The 17,824-nt window shown below is 37.3% G+C and overlaps 1 protein-coding gene across 3 annotated transcripts in view; it reads left to right on the top strand.

Moving 5' to 3' along the window:
* Positions 1 to 17,824, top strand: part of LOC113084639 (astrotactin-2-like) — a 479,964-nt gene that overhangs the window by 77,838 nt on the left and 384,302 nt on the right. For 2 of the 3 annotated variants that reach the window (XM_026254924.1, XM_026254923.1), the window contains exon 2: positions 7,616 to 7,803. In XM_026254924.1, coding sequence (XP_026110709.1) covers positions 7,616 to 7,803 — 188 coding nt within the window. Of the gene's footprint in view, positions 1 to 3,367; positions 3,540 to 7,615; positions 7,804 to 17,824 lie in introns of those variants that run through there. The other variant, XM_026254926.1, reaches the window with a different exon arrangement.

Consider the following 17,824-nt stretch of genomic DNA (forward strand, 5'->3'; position numbering starts at 1 on the left):
GACACACATATGAAACTAAAAGTAAGTCTCAGATGATTAATAGTAAAGTTGTGGGACTAAACAAATAAATAAACTGATTAACTGCTTTCGTTGACTGCTTACATTTGCATATAGCATGGAAATTAAAGATCAAATTTATATATGTTTTGCAGAGACACATTTATTTATTTTTTCAAATCAGCCAAATAGCAGTCAGATCAGAAATTTTGTGAATTTGTTTACATTTCCTGAGCATGTTACTGGCTGCATTTTTACAAAACATTAAATTTGTGGTTTATTTTGCATTCATCTGAAACCATTAAACTTTGCTTTTTTGAAAATAAAGATTATTTGTTGGAATCCATACTCAAAAAATTATCTGTTTTAAATAAATAAATAAATAAATAATGGGTCATTTTGGCAAAAAAAATGTTTGCCCCAGTGGTCTGGGCTGTTTTAACCCAAATATTGTTTTACACTTATAACTGCTAGGTATTAAAACTGCTTAACCTGAAGTGGATTATAAATTAAAATAACTTTAACCACATAAAATCAGAATGACAACAGTAACAACATGAGCAACAGTAATCATCAAAAGGTAACATAGGTAAGAACAGCATGAAATGGACGAAATATAGGGAAAAAATGTAAATTTTACTTTAAATTTTAAAGTAAGAAAAAGTGCAAATTAACTTATACAGCCCACTCAACATTGTGACCAAAATAAAATAAACAAGCAAACAAATAATAATAATTAAATTATTATTTATCATTATTATTATAAAGTTATATATATAAATTATTTTTCTGCCACCATTAATAGTCCCACTGCAGCCAAGCCAAGAAACTGAAATCATTGTGTAAATACTTAAAGTAAGGATTTAGGAGCAATAATAAGGGTTTAAAGAATCAGATAACTCAGTGTTCCATAATAAAATAAAATCTTTCTAAGATTTGCTCTTTGAAAGATTATTTGGGGAAGCAAAAGTGTAGTTATCATGTGGCATCACTGTGAAAAACCCCTTCTAAAACAGTTATAAAAGTAAAAAAAAGCTGTACTATATCCTTTCATTGGGTTACATAAACCCATTCCAAAGGTTACGGAGTCTGTGACTAGGAGCTCAGCAGACAGTTTATGTTGTTGTTGTTTTCTCAAAATGTTATGTGCTTATATGAGCAGCCTTTCTGAAGCAACAGACTGAGTGAAAATGAGTTTTACTCAGCTGGACAAATACTTGACAATCAGCTGGTAGTGTCAGGATCAGCAGAAGGGACTCAAATGCACTGTGAGGGAATCAAAGATTTCTTGAAAACACACAAATTCTCAAATCACAGGGGTACACCATCTTGAGACAGCTCGACCAGCAGGAAGAGAACTATGCCCCAAGAGGTAGTGGAGGGCGCTATGACAAAAGATTTATATCACAGTATTTTTCAAAATTATACTGGTTTCATGTTTTTTCATGCACGACCTTGTGTAACTTATTTTCTACTGATTGAGAAAGGAAATAGGCTACTGCAGTAGATTGACTTAGAATGCCCTATTTTATACTGTCATGATGAGTGAATATTGTAGAAAAATTCCACTCTAAATAACGAAGAAACACAACCAATTAATACATGTTAACCAGGAGTCACTCTCATTTATAATCACGATATCTTCCAACTGAATCATAGCTAAAGCCCCGTTCACACCCCCAGCGACTTTTTTGCTGCTTGACGCAAGATTCGTGCTGTGAAGACGCTTGTGGGTGTTTCTACTGCTTGCTCTTACACTATTGGTAGACTGCACGTCTTGACATATCTTTAGAAGATGTAATCACAAATATATATTTGTGTATTCTCTGCTTATTTGCATAAAGTTGAAGAATTCTCAACTTTAGTCACTTGACTCGCATCGCTTGGCGCGCCCAACATTCCGTCACCAACGGTCACTGTCGCTCGTGTCACTGGAAGTCGCCAACTCTCCATTGAAAATGCATGGGATTATGTCGCTCTGTTGATGTGTGTCACTGGCAGTGCGAACGGGGCTTATGGCAAAAAAAAAACAAAAAAACACTAAAGTTGCTAAATCTAGCGCTGAAGTCATGCTCGTGTGTGTGAGTCAGGGGAGCTGATGGCAGTGGGTGGTGGATACAGTGTTGCCAACTAATTTTCAGAGAAAGTTGCTAAAGGAAGGTCAATTTGTTGCTTAAAGTTGCTTAATGACTTTCCGATGTCACGATTCAAAACTGCGATGACATCAAATCGAAGCAAAAACAATATAGATAAAAAATCTTAAATATTTTTTTAATATAGATTTGTTTGTAAAATAGTATGCATAATATAAATATAAATAACTGTATTTTAAATACATTGAATTATTAAAGACTTACACATTTTTGAATGATTACAATTTAGTTGTTTTTTTTTCTAATAGCTAATAAACTAGTAATACTACACATTCTCAACAATTATGTTTTAAGCGGTGTATTAGTAGTTAGTTTGTATGCTACACTCTAAGAAATGTCTGTAAAAATAGGACACGATCTAGTATGTTAATATGAAATCATTTTCCGTATTGGTTTTTTACCTGCATTTTAAATTGCACATTGTGTTTTTGGGTTACAGTGGATAAATGGATAATGTCCTGGAAAATTACTAGTGTCTTTTCCATTTTTCTTACTAACTGAACAACAATCACAGGTACAAGCTACTAACAAAGTGTATCATAAATGAAAAAAATATTAAATTATTATTATTATTATTAAATTGAACAAGTGCAAATAGCAGCTAACTTAATTAACGTGATGTGTGTTCTGCTCAGGCATCTTTGTTTTCCTCTTTTTGTGTAATTTGAATGGGAAATGTGTTATTTTTTATTGTCTGGGTCACTTATTAAAAGTTGGCAAATATTTTTTTTTTTAAAATGGCAAAATTTATTGCTAGGCTCTTTTGGAAGAAAGAAAGTTTTTAATACAGCAACAAATCATAAAGTCCTCAGAATCAACTTGAGCAACCAGCAGACAGCGGACCTAACAAGACACAACTCAAGACCACAAAGCAACACTACTCAGCATGACACAAGGAAATAGCATGATGTAATAAAAGGACAAAAATATATATAAATAAGAAAATTAGGAAAAAGTTAAGTAAAACTAAACAATCAAAACAAAATGGTAAAGGAAATATATTTAAAGGACACATTATGCCCCTTTTTACAATATGTAATACAAGTATCTTGTGTCCACAGAAATTGTCTGTGAAGTTTCAGCTCAAAATACTCCACAGATCATTTATTATATCATTCAGAAAATGCCTACTGTATTTTGAGTATAAGCAGAAACACCCTGTTTCTCGGGCCTGTCTCTTTAAATGCAAATGAGTTGCTGCTTTCCCGCCGTTTCCCAGAATAGAGCTGTGCCAGGCTCCTACCTGTCAGTTTTGGTTCTGCTTATCATGTTTATCGCGGTGAAATCTTGCGTTTTAAACCATTTTAGTTTAAACTTCTGATAAGCTATAAGGTTTTCTGAGTGCATTTATCAAAACCACACTGACAGAAAGCGGACAACACACAGCATGTGAGTACTAAACTAAGTTCTCATTCACACACAAGTTTATGTAAAAAAAAAAAAAAAAAAAAAAAACTCGAGTTACAAAAAAAGTCGGTTATGTCTGTGAAGGTAACCTTAAACTGGGGGCTGTTTCATAAAAGATGCGAAGAAAAGCGGTGATTAAAGTCCAAAACTTTACTTGAACAAATCAATCGGGACTGAAGCGGTTTCATAAACAATCTTAGTTCAAATGTCTCACTACTAATTTGATCCAGGTTCAATGAGTTAGGATAATTTGATCTGCAAGTTTATTATTAAGCAGCCCTTAATGTCGATCATGGATCAAATCGATCCACCGTGACAAACAGCGAATATTTGTGCGGTTTAATGCATTTGAGACATTCTGTTTTCCCCAGTGCATAACTGACAGGTCACATTTGTATATGTTTCATCTGTAAATGTTAGAAAGTAAGTCATATCAATTTTGCTGTCAGGAGTGGGCAAGGCCTACGTGAGCGACACAGACTGAGCGCAACAGAATAATGACGCAATAATTCTGAATAAAATATGCATTCTGTTAAAATATTTGTTGTTGGAAAATAAAATCCTACATATGATTAAATTTTAATCATAGCATTACCTGTAAACCAAATGTAATATAAGTCTTAATATCTCAAATGAGTTAATGTGTGTTCCTCTTATTAATTAAAATGTGGTCTGTTTTCTATTATTTATTTTCATTTTTAATTGTGTTGAATTTTTGGATGGTACTGTTTTAATGTTTTACTAATACCCATAAAAGGTGCAGCAGTCATAAAACCAGATAGAAAGACTGCATGGTTAGAAACTGCTGATCAACTGGATGGGCAAACTGCAACTGTTAAAATATTTTCATCTTACATAGTTTCCCAGCATAAATTGCCACCGTGAATGAGATTGATCTATGGCAATTTTGCTTTTTGAAACCAAATCAAGTGAAAATATTCACCGGCAGAAGTGCCCTTAGGACCCATATGAGGAAATTCCGCTCCATCTAACGTCACACAGAGCCATACTATGATAAGCGAGCATACTAAATCACAGAATATTTAAGTTGCAATCTCTTACGGCAACGTAAATTATTTTACATACTACTAATATAATTACAACTGTAAGTTTTTGGTACTGTTCTGTAACAAAAAACTGCAATCTTACAACTGTAAAGTTGCATCAACTTCTGAATGAAAATACAACAGTGTTAGTAGCCTAGTGAGAAGGGGGTGTTGGGGGTGTTTCATCAAACCGCAGTTTTCGCAATATAATTTGGCTCCACTGTCATGTAACAAATCAGGAAACTGCTTCACGCGTTTTTTTGCGCTTATTTTTGTTGCGCTTATTTTTTCTTCAAGTTTCACCCTGGTTTCAACGCGGAGTTTGCAGATGATGTTCACGTCACGTAATTACGTCACTTCATAAGGTTCCCATGGCAATAGGGGAAAAATGACGCTTTACTTGTGTGAAGTAAACGCAGCATTTTTCAACTTTCTGCTAATATATATATGTGAGTTTTTTGCCTAGCCCTGCATATTTTGCTTTCTGAAATTGCCAATTCATGCGGCAAAAGAGTGGCGTATTTAAAAAAAATGCGACCCCGCATAAATATGCGGCCTTTGGCTGATTATGCATTAAATCAGGCGATCGCATAATCACGTTTCTCTGGAGGGACTGACTAAAGCATCTGTTCCACCACTGCAGTGTAACGATTCATTTTGTAATAAGAGATTTCGTTTGAATGATCTCTTTTTCTAATTGTATTATATGATTAAAAATAAGACAGTCAATGTGGATCTTCAGATTAATTTGAGGAGTTCTGGTCTGGTCTCAACACACATTGGTCTTGGTCTCAGATTTTAGGTGGTCTTGGCTACAACACTATTTTCTGGTTCATTATTGTGGTTGTTGCCTGCCTTGACTGGACTTTTATGTTTAAGTGTGTGTTGTTACCCTTGATAGCTTGTTAGTAAAACTTTGTAGTCAGTCTTTTGGATTTGGAACAACTCAAGGGTGTGTAAATAATGACAGTTTCGATTTGTACAGTAGGTGAACTTTCCTTTTAATTTAAACTTTAATAGTCAAGTGCTTAGCGCTGTGATCCTACATCATCATCTTGGTGAATCAAGTCAAGCTCTATTGCAATGAGAGTGTTTGAGGGATGCTCATTTTTAAAGAGTACATTCAGTTTCTGGCAGCATCCTTCATAGCTGGTCTTAAAAAAATCTACTCAAAATATTTTTTGTCCTTTGCTGTTTGTCAGAATGGGTGCAGATTTAAACAAACTACATACATTGACTGTTTAAAACCCACCAAACATACCATGTTGTTCCCGTATGCTTTTGTCAGGCCCTAATTATATATATAATTATATTTTTTTTTAAAAAATGTATTCAACTTCGAGTAGTGGCCATAATCCACTCCAAATTGATCTAAATGGCTTGAAACGTTTGGCTTGTTGCCTGGAAAACACGTTTTTAGGCTAATTGAAGCTGATAGTGTCATCTGATATAGCGGGACGCTGCTACTAATATTCACTTGACCACTTGTCTTTTATTGAAGTTTATTTTCTTTGAATGTTTGGCTGGAGGGTCGCCCACTGAAGCAGCGAGTCTATAAAACAGGACATGTTTTTTATTATAAATAATCTGTTTCATGTCACGGTCGATTGCGTACTCTCTGCTCTTCGCAGTTTTATTTAAAGACAGCTGATTAAAAACTGATGACAAGTTTCACATGTTACAGATCTGTAATACAACACTCAGCAGTTTCTGTCGCAAAGACAGGCCCAAAGATGCTGAAAGAGGTGCTTTTAGAGTTTTATACAAAACAGACTCTTTTAAAGGAGGTAATAAAGGCATCATAATGCCTGCTGATCATCTTTGACAAGATAGAAATGAACTGAAATACCTTTAAAATAATATATTTAAGTACAAACAGAATGCAATGTTTTCAGACACTTAACTGTATGTTAATGTCAATTAAATGTTTTTGTTTGTTATTATTATTATTATTTTTGCTCACTAATGGCAGTGAATGGGTGCCGTCATAATGAGAGTCCAAAGAGCTGATAAAAACATCACAATAATCCAAAAGTAATCCACACAACTCCAGTCCATCAGTCAAGAACGTGTTTGTAAGAAACTAATACATCAAGACATTTTTAACTTCAAACCATTGCTTTCAACTGAAATACTATTCTCCATAATCCATAATAACTCCTGGCCTGAATCTGAAGAGAAATCTGCACAGATCAACCACCGTTTACAAGCCAAAACAGTCCAAAAGACCTCTTAACAAACGTGTTTAAGATTACTGTGATGCTTTTACCAGCTTTTTGGACTCTCATTCTGATGGCACCAATTTACTGTGCTAGTGTAATGCTAAATTTCTACATATCTTTCTCAAGTTTTTTACATATGCTTTTGCATGTTAGTCAACACATCAAAATAAGTGTACTTCTTTGAAGCATGACAAAATTGTATTCAAACATGATTTAAAATGAAACAAAGTATAACTTTTAATTTGACATTATTACAAAGTGCACCTTTAAGTGTGTTAAGAAAAAAAAAATCATATCCTTTTAAGATTTCAAGTACACTACAAGTGCACAATCAATACAGTTCACTTTTTTGACAAGGACCATACTTTAATGAAGCTTAACTTCGAACTCTCTGAAGTCTCCAGAGATCTGGAAGAGAAATATCAGAGCTATAATGTCTTCCTCTGGACATCCGGCATTTGTATTAGAGGTCAGGAGCTTCCTGAGATCCGAATGTCCCGTTCTCAGCATTCCGGCCACTCTGTGCTCGTCCAGGGTCAGTTTCCTGCTCCTCATTACTGGTGAAACAGCTTCATCTGCAGCTCCTTTGAAAATATCAGGCTTATTTGCTCTTGAGGTGTCGCCAAGAGGTCAAACCACAAACATTTCATTATTTTCAGCGGATAAAACAAGTATGAGAATAAAAATCCATATAACTGGATTGTTTTATTTTTTTTTGCATTGTAACATTACTTTTATGAGTGTTAAATCCAGCCTACAGCTGACCCGGTGTTTTGTCTGTGTATCACAGAGATGTCGGGGACAGGGCTGGACATCTCGCAGGTGCACTGGAAGCAGCAGTGGCTGGAGAACGGGACACTGTATTTCCACGTGTCCATGAGCAGCTCTGAGCAGCAGTCACAGGTCACGCAGCCCACCGTCCGGGATCCACCACGTGTGCTGCATGAACACATGCACCTGCTGCACATCTCCGTCATGGTGAGTACTGAACACACACAGCTAATACCATCACAACTCATCCTGTCTTGGATTTAATCAGAATCAGAATGAGCTTTATTGCCAGGTATGTTTACACATATGAGGAATTTGTTTTCGTGACAGAAGCTCCGCAGTACAACAGAATGACAGCGACAGAACATAAAACACATAATAAAAGAATAAAAAATACAAATAAGTAGATAGTGAATGACAATATACAAATGACAATTGTAGGCAGGTATATTACAAAATGCAGTTATGTATGTACATATATATTGTGTGCAAAATTTAAGTGTATACTAAGTATGTGTGTTAGATAAATAAAGTGTGTGTGTATATAAATATAAAGTGTAGTATGTTCACCGTTATTATCAGCTATTCATAAGATGGATTGCCTGGGGGAAGAAACTGGTCCTGTGTCTGTTCGTTCTAGTGCTCAGTGCTCTGTAGCGTCGACCAGATGGCAACAGTTCAAAGAGGGAGTGTGCTGGATGTGAGGGGTTCTCACTAGCTGCTGCCTGTCTGTCAGGAAGCTGTTGATCCACTGACAGACGGAGGTGGGCACGGAGAGCTGATTTAGTTTGGGCAGGAGGAGGTTTGGGATGATCGTGTTGAAGGCCGAGCTGAAGTCCACAAACAGGATCCTAGACCGGTCTGTCTAGGTGTTGCAGAATATAATGCAGTCCAATGTTTACTGCATCGTCCACAGACCTGTTTGCTCTGTAGGCAAACTGAAGAGGATCCAGCAAGGGCCCAGTGATGTCCTTCAGGTGGGCCAGCACCAGTTTTTCAAATGACTTCATGACTACAGACGTTAGAGCCACAGGCCTGTAGTCATTTAGTCCTGTAATTTTGGGTTTCTTAGGGATGGGGATGATGGTGGAGCGTTTGAAGCATGAAGGGACTTCGCACAGCTCCAGCGATCTGTTGAAGATCTGTGTGAAGATGGGGGCCAGCTGGTCAGCACAGGATTTCAGACAGGCTGGTGTAACACAATCTGGGCCTGGTGCTTTTTTTCCTTTTCTGCTTCCGGAAGACCTGGCGCACCGCATCCTCGCTGATCTGAATTGCAGGTGCCCCACCTGAGAGGGGGGATGCAGGAGGTGTGAATGGTGAGAGTGCTTGATTGGAGAGGTGTTCAGGATGGGTTGCAGGAGTTGTGAAGGGTGTGAATGGTTGTGTGGGGAGGCGTTCAGGGCAGGTGATGGGTGTTCTTTCAAACCTGCAGTAAAACTCGTTCAGATCGTCTGCCAGTCGTTGATTCTCTACAGTGCTGGGGGGTGGTGTCTTGTAATTGGTGATCTTCTTTAGACTTTTCCACACTGATGCGGAGTCGTTGGAAGTGAACTGAGTCCTTATTTTTTCAGAATAATTCCTCTTTGCCACTTTGGTCTCTTTTTCCAATGTGTATTTAGCCTGTTTATACAAGACATTGTCCCCCTTCACGTAAGCATCTTCTTTGGCCTGACGGAGCTGTCTGAGTTTTGCAGTGAACCACGGTTTATCATTATTGTAGATTAGTTGAGTCTTTGTAGGAATACACATATCCTCACAGAAACTGATATATGATGTTACGGTCTCTGTGAGTTCATCCAGATCGGTGGCAGCAGCTTCAAAAACACTCCAATCAGTGAGGTCAAAACAAGATTGTAAATCCTGCTCTGCTTCATTAGTCCATCTTTTAACAGTCCTTAATACAGGTTTAGCAGATTTAAGTTTCTGCCTGTAGGACGGTATAAGATGAACCAGAAGGTGATCAGAGCGTCCCAAAGCTGCTCGTGGAACAGAGTGAAATGCATCCTTTATTGTGGTGTAACAGTGATCCAATATATTACTGTCTCTTGTGGGACAAGTAACATGCTGTCTGTATTTTGGCAGTTCACAGGACAGATTGGCTTTATTAAAGTCCCCAAGAATTATTAAAATGGAGTCTGGGTGTTGTTGTTCTGTGTCTGTGATCTGATCAGCGAGTTTCTGTAAAGCTGAGCTCACATGCGCTTGCGGAGGAATGTAAACACTGACCAGAATGAACGAATGAAACTCCCGCGATGAATAGAACGGCTTGCAGTTAATGAAGAGTGTTTCGAGATTTGAGCAGCATGTCTTCTTTAACACAGTTACATCTGTACACCACCGTTCATTGATGTAAAAGCATGTCCCGCCGCCGCGCGATTTCCCAGTTGATACTGATTCGCGATCCGCTCTGAACAGCTGAAAGCCCGGCAGATGGAGCGCGCTGTCCGGTATGGTGTCATTCAGCCAGGTTTCCGTGAAACACAGAGCAGCAGAGTGAGAGAAATCCTTATTTGTCCGAGAAAGCAGAAGGAGTTCGTCCGTTTTGTTGGGTAGAGAGCGGAGATTTGCCAGATGGATGCTAGGCAACGGCGTTCGAAATCCGCGCTTCCTGAGTCTGACGAGCGCTCCCGCTCGCTTCCCCCGTCTGCGCGTCCTGAAGCGCTTGATCAGCGCCGCCGCTCCTCCGATAACAACGTTCACTAAAACATCTAAATAATTGAAATCCGGAAAAACATCTTGTGGTGCGTTCTGCCGAATGTTCAGCAGTTCTTCCCTGGTGAAACTGATTGCAGGAATATAACTAAAGACAGGACAAACTAACAAAAACACAAAAACATATGCAGAGCTCGTCACGGAGGCAGCCATCCTGTATCGGCGCCAGCATTAATGACCTTAACAAAACATTCCAACATAACAAAACAAAATCAATTCAAGTTCAGTTGCTGCCTAAAAATATTTTATATAAAAATATTTTCACTGGATGCATATAGTTGTTTTTTGCACTTTGCATACAACTGCATTGAGTTCATCACACTGATGCTTTGGCAGACAACTGCTCTTAGACAAGAGTATGAATGAGAGAATAATATTTAAAGTAATAATAAAAACACAGTGCTTGCTTAAATTGTCGAATCATACTTGAAGAGTAAAAAAAAACAAACAAAAAAAAAACATTTACTTACCTGAATCAAAATTGTGTGGTGTAAAAGCTAAATCCAGCTTTCTTGCGTCACTGCTGCAATCCAGGCGCGTTTCTTGGAAATCTAAACACATTTATTTCTGAACGTTATTTTTGGGCAAAAAGGAGCACCAAACCAGTGAGTAACAATGATCTAAATTTAATTTGGACATTTTAAACACCAGGATTAAATAAATTTTAGCAACCTCATTGTGCATCAAGCACCTCCCGCCATTGTTCTGAATACACTCATCCACTAACAAAGACCAGGAACAAAGACACTTTCTTAAACCCGTTAATAGTCATTGAAATTGTCTATTGCCAGGATTTTGCAATATTCAATATTGTTATTATTGTTTTCTTTATATGTATAGATTTATGTAGAATAAATGCAATAAATGGGGAAAAATTATTATATATGAATAAACTAAATGGGGAAAAAGATAACCAAACAGACAGACACAGGGCTCTAGAGTGTGACCTCATTTTTCAATGTTGCGACTAAAAAAATCAGAGGTCTCAACGGTGAGACCAGCTGTTTGATGGGGAAAAATACGTCTCCCCTACTCTGAAAGTCTCCCTGTGGTTCAACAACAGACACTAGAGCCCTGCATCTTAGCCCAATTTTCACGACATAGTCCTTTTATATTTTAGACATCCATCAATTAGTGATGGAAAAAAAATGCTGCACAAGTGGAAACAACACGTGACCGTGCTTCCGCGACTGTGAAGAGCGACTCAACAGTGTTTAGTGTCCCGCTGCAGTGCAGCTGAACAGTTCTGCGGTCAAATACACACAATGGGCTTAAGCTAACCGCAAAGCGACGGCAAAAGTAAATACCATAAATGTGACAGGGGGATTTATCATATCTATGAGGCATGTTTTCACTGAGCTTTGTACTCATGTTAAAGACGACACGGCAGAAAGCACAATGCTTTGTTGATATTATGAGTGCACACAAATAAAAGTAGACCCTTTGCAGTTACAAATGATGTATTACGCTTACCTTTATGAGCAAAAATTACGGTGTATCCACTGAAAAAAATGCAAGTGATCACGCTGGCATTTCAATGTCCTGAAGCATCTCAGCACAAAGTATTGGATGTAGCGCACATGTATCTGGGTCTAATGTTTAAACATTGTTATATGCTTGAACTGTTTAATATCTATAGATTTTATTTTAGGCAAGTTGGGATGATTTGAGATAACTTGAAACTTGAAAAACCTGAAATTCGAAATATTGAGTGCACCTGACTTTTGTGCACAGTGTGAAAAGTTAGTCTAGAGCCCTGAGACAGACAGATATATATATATATATATATATATATATATATATATATATATATATATATATATATATATATATATATATATTATTATATATATATATATATATATATATATATATATTATTATATATATATATATTATTATTTATTTTTTTTACAGTGCAAAACAGCATCAACAAGCTTTACATGAGCAGCAGAGAGAGGACAAAAATAAAGTCAATATCCGTTATTGCATCAGAACCAAACCCCAGTTTCCACTTGGCAAAATAAACAAACACCATTCTCTCCTGTTCTGCATTTTCAGTCAGAAAACATTCTCTGTCTCCTTACAAATGTGTGTATGTAGTCCATACACTGTCGGCCACAATAAGTTCAAGACCCTTATTTAGTGAATTATCTGTCTTCCCAGCCCTGACCCTCCTGAATCCCTGAGCCTCTTGTGTTCCCTCCCAGCCTCCCTATCCCACCTCCTTTTCAAATTGATTTAACCTGTTATGCTGCGTTCATACCAAATGCGATTAGAATGTCAAATTTGCATCTTCTGCGTCTAGTTTGCCGCTTGCACATTTTGAATGTATTTGCGCATCTAGAGCGAAATAGACATGCATAGAAAGCAAGAGTTTGAAGCGAAATTGACGCGTCCTCTGAATAAACAGATTATCTTGTTAGCGAAAAGTTGCTGTAGGCTATATTAGAGGGAAAATAGTTGTAAAAAACGGTGGGAAGGCAGCGGGTCGATAAACGTGCACGTGACTCAAAAGTTAAATGTGTATTTACAACACACTCTTCCAAGCGAGGTCCTTTTTATTCCTGAAATATGAATTTTTCCAATTTTTCCAATTTTTCCAATTCGCGTCAAATGCAAAAATGCACAAAAGCACGAATTCGCATCTACCTGCGCCACGCTAAATGCATCATTCGCGCCGCGAGATCTCCAGACGCGCGTAAATGCGTCTTTACATTGACTTAACATTGAAATCATTTGCGCCAGACGCTCTATTCACGTTTGGTGTGAACGCAGCATTAACCAACGCCCCCAGTATGGGACTGAAAGCTGAAAGTGCCCTACCTAACATAAAATTATAACAGTTCCTTTCTTCAGTGTGTTAAACATATAATGTTAGTGTCTTTGGAAAGAAGACCCTTTGGGCTTTACTTTTTATCAACCAGATTTGATAATGCTCAAAAATATTAAAAGTTATAGACACTGAAGGGCCTTGAAGTTTTTTTTTTTTTTTTTTTTACCACACTGAATTTCTTTTAATTTTTTATTTGATATAAAAATACATTAAATCAGTCCTGGAGCAATCTAGAAAAGTAATCGATTGAAAGTCACATGTCTCACAACTTTCTATTTCAAGTCTGAAGATATCATGAAAAATGAGATTCTTGCAAACATTTTTTTTGAGACTCTGTCTAGTCCCTCCGCCCCCAAATATATAGAAAAAAATACCAACTGTATTGAATAATACAATAAGAATCATTTGAGTAAGAAAAATAAAAAAGATTTAACTTTGTATGCCAATTTTAGAACATCATGAGACTGCTAGAAATGCAGCATTTACAATTAATACAATGAAAATACGTCTTGATGTGCTGATGGCCAGTTATAGAGATGGTAATAATACAAATGCACCATAACGCCAATAATTCGCACTATATTCATATAGATGGCATTTACATCGATAGCTGTGATTACACAGTAATAGAGAGCTGATTTGCACTCAAACATATAGTCATCATGCAGATACAGGCACATTCAACATAAACACACTCACACATAAGAAAACTGTTGAAAAATAAAACAAATAAAGAAGAAAGGCGATCACTAAGTTCCGCCTCCATCAGCTGACAGGTGCGTCACAGCGTGCGTCACAAGCCGCCACCAGAATTCAAATAAATAATCTTTGAATAAATACTTTGCCTCTGACTGTCAGTAGCTTACATTCTGGAGATGAGAAGAACACATCTGTCCACATTCAAACAGAGGAGAAAGGAAATGTCTCCTGTTGAATCTACTTGCTGCATTGGAATAAAGTGGGTTCCTTTTGTTGTCATTGAAAAAGGGGTTTCCTGAAGTTGCTGATTGGCTGGAAGTTCAGTAGTCGTTGAAGTGATGTCTTGGGAAGCCCAGGTTTGGGCGTTGTCTGAAGATGCAGAGTTGTGGGCTGGTTGTAGTTTTAGGTGGGCACTCGAGGTCAGACTCAGAGGCGCAAAGTTACAAAACTCTCAACAGAAAAGCAAAGGAACTAAAGTAAAAGAACAGAAGTAAAGTTTGACAAGACTAGGTGGTGTTTTCCCTCATCGTGCCTAAGTAGCAGCAGGTGTGCAGGCCGATGCATGCTGGAACAGCGCTCAAAGAAAGCAAAATGTAATGACAAAAAGCATTGCTAAGAGCTAACAGTGTTGTGGGTAACGCGTTACAAAGTAACGCGTTAGAGTACTCTAATTACTTTTTTCCTGAAATGTGTAACTTAACGCGTTAGTTTCGTGCGTAAGTAATCAGTAACTTCGTTATTTTTTTAAAAAAGTAATCCGTTATTTTAAGGAAAGGAAAATCCCGACTGCAGCCTGCTTTTTGTCAGACAGTATGCCTAGGTCTACTGTGCCACCTGCGGATGTATCAGCGGAGCCGAAGCTCTGTGATCGTAAAGTCAATGGCTGTGATGCGTCTGTGCCCTGCGCCTGACCCTGTGTGTGTGTGGTTTTTTTTTTTTTTTTGAACTCCCGGCAAGATAGCAGAGAGGACAGCGTTTGGTTTATGGAAGTATGCACATTATTTTCAATTTGTCAACGAAAAAGAAATCGACTGTCGGACAAACGTTTCGAAAATCTGCTTCTGCTACGTTTTAATCACTACTTTGAAGAGTAAATGTAAGAGGACTGTGTTACAGCGAATTTAGGCTTGTGACTGTGAGTGACACTTTAATAATAATTAGTTCGCCTATTAAGCGATTTGTCATTTGCCTGTGTGGCAGTGAAGGATTTAATTCGGTTTGTTATCATTTTTGTTTGACAGGCAGCTGTTAATTTCTGTTAGATCATTGGCTGGCTGGTTGTTCATCATTTCTAAATGGATTTAAATCTGCAAGCATATTTAAGGTTGTGTTTACAAGTAAGCATACTTGTACTTTGATAACTGCATTATGTAAAGTTAAAGAAAAATCAGGAGTTATCTTGTGGTGCTCATAATATACAGTAGCCTAGGCTACCCGGGCTGGGTAAGTGCGAATTTTGATGAATAATATGTTCTGTGATAATAAATAAATAAAACGCCATGTGGAATAGCCGATTGCTGACTGTCTTTCCTGTTATTGTTATCCTGCAGTGTTAATTTAGTCGGATGAATGACGTTATTCATTGTCGGGAGTCACGACTTCTAGGTGCATTTAAAGGGGCCGGGGGCTGTGTCTGTCATGTGTGAGCCGCTGCAAACGGCTTTTAATTTTTGGTAACGCATGAGTACTCTAACGCGTTACTTTTATGAATAGGTAACGCTGTATCATAACTGATTACTTTTAATTGATGGTAACGTTGTAACTTAACTAACTACTTTCCAAAGTAACTATACCCAACACTGAGAGCTAAAGCAAAAGCTAAGAGCAAAATTTGATGGTGTCCTGAGTATTTAAACTGACCTTTCGTCCACACCTCGCATGTTGTCTTGAACGATTAGATATTGTCTTCACTTGGTGTGTTGTGATGTTTCTCCACACCCATAGATAAATCAAATGTTATCTTATCAATCATGTGGTCCATATTTTCCCGCTCTTGCAGTGTATATTTTTGGACATGATTCCTATAACAAGAATATGATACTTCTGACAAATAATTGATTGCCAGAAACGATTCAAGCAAGAAGATTCAAACACACACATACTAAACATGAATTTGAATCCTTAAGCTATTCAATAGTTTTAAAAAAGACATACACAATAAGTGATTATGATTGTCACATGTGTGGGTTACATATATAATATGTAGTTAAGCCATGGACTGATATTCAGTCTTTTTGAGTTCATTTTGGTGCATCTATATCTGTAAAAGACAGTTTCAGTGCAAGACCAGAGGTTAAAAGGTCCCCTTAAAGGAATTTCAAGCTGGTTATTTTCTTCTAGGTGGGGGGGTGGGGGGGGGGGGTTGTCATTCTATCATAGGTTTACATGTGATGGTCATGCTATGCAACCCTTTGACCATCAGTTTTGATTACTTGCCCCAAATTTCTGAATTGGAATTGTCAACAATTGTTATTTTGTTCTAATGTTGAAAGCTGTTCAACTGCTAGTTAGTGGACTTGCTTCCGTCTTGTGGTGCTAGGATTTGATTTACTACATCAAGTTATCTTGAGCCTTTCTGTGGAATTCGGACCCTCATGTTTCAACCATGCTCCTGATTGAATCTTTAATTTGTCTGGTTCGGGTCTGATACCCTGCACGAAATTATTATATATTCATTTTTTTCATTCATATTAAATACATGAAATCAGTCCTGGAGCAGTCTAGAAAAGTAATGGGTGGTAAGTCACATCTCATGAGTTTCATTTCAAATCTAAAGTAGATACCATGAAAAATGAAATTCCTGCAACCATTTTTCTGAGATTGTCTAGGTCCCAAGATGGTATAGCGAGGTTCCATGGAGGATTTAGCCTTCTCAGCGTAAGCGTGTGTCATAGACAGTGCTTTCGCTGAAGTGGTGGTGTCCACTACCTCTTGGGGTAGGTCACCTAAAACCTCCACTTCCCGTCTAGAGACCAGACATGATGTTTCCAGAGGTCTGGATGTGGGTGCCACAGGGTGCCCCATCTCTGAGTAATTAAATCCAGTTAAACAATACATTTCCGTTTGGCAAGAAAACCTAAAAAGGTTTATGTAAAAAAAACACGTTAACTAATGTAGATAAGAATAAATTACATAAATGATCTTCTCTGCTGTAACACTGTTTTACAGTATGAGCTGATAAGTATTTGTGTGTTTTTTATTATTGGTTAAATTACATTTATTAATTTAGCTGACACTTTTATCCAAAGCGACTTACAATTGCTATAAATGTCAGAGGTCATACGCCTCTGGAGCAAGGGGTTAAGTGTCTTGCTCAGGGACACATTGGTATCTCTCAGTGGATTCGAATCTGGGTCTCTCACACCAAAGGCATGTGTCTTATCCACTGCACCAACGCCAACCCTAATGACATTGATATTTGTATAGAGCTGTGGTGGATGCAAGCAAAATCATGCACTTGAATTAGTGAATCACACTGTTGCCGAATCACTGGCATCAGAATGTATTTCTACAAGTTGTATAAAATCGTTTTACAACCAAAAATTTGAAAATTTTATGATAAAACCTTGAGATGCACTAACAGCTAAACAACTGACTTCAGATATTTCGGTTATTGAAAATTGTACATTTAGGACAGTGTGATAAATCATATTTTAACATCATTGCAATTTCTTAATAGTTATGCATAATTGTCTGTCATTGTCATGCTGTTTATTTATACTTAAATGTTTTTTGTTATTATTTTTTTCTCTTCTCAAATGAATACATTTTCTGACCATTGCTTTACTTAATTTTATCTGGCAGCTGTGTGCACTCTCAACTCTCTCTGCATTTAGAGGAAAAATGGTTGAAGATAAAAACCTTTATTATTATTATTAATTAATTTATTCATTTAAAGGTGAACTATTATGTTGTTTCTCTTGTTCAACTTTAGTTAGTCAGTAGTGTTGTTGTTTGACCATAAAAAAAGATCTGCAAA

Source organism: Carassius auratus, chromosome 5 (assembly GCF_003368295.1).
Source record: "Carassius auratus strain Wakin chromosome 5, ASM336829v1, whole genome shotgun sequence".
Classification (NCBI taxonomy): Eukaryota; Metazoa; Chordata; class Actinopteri; order Cypriniformes; family Cyprinidae; genus Carassius; species Carassius auratus.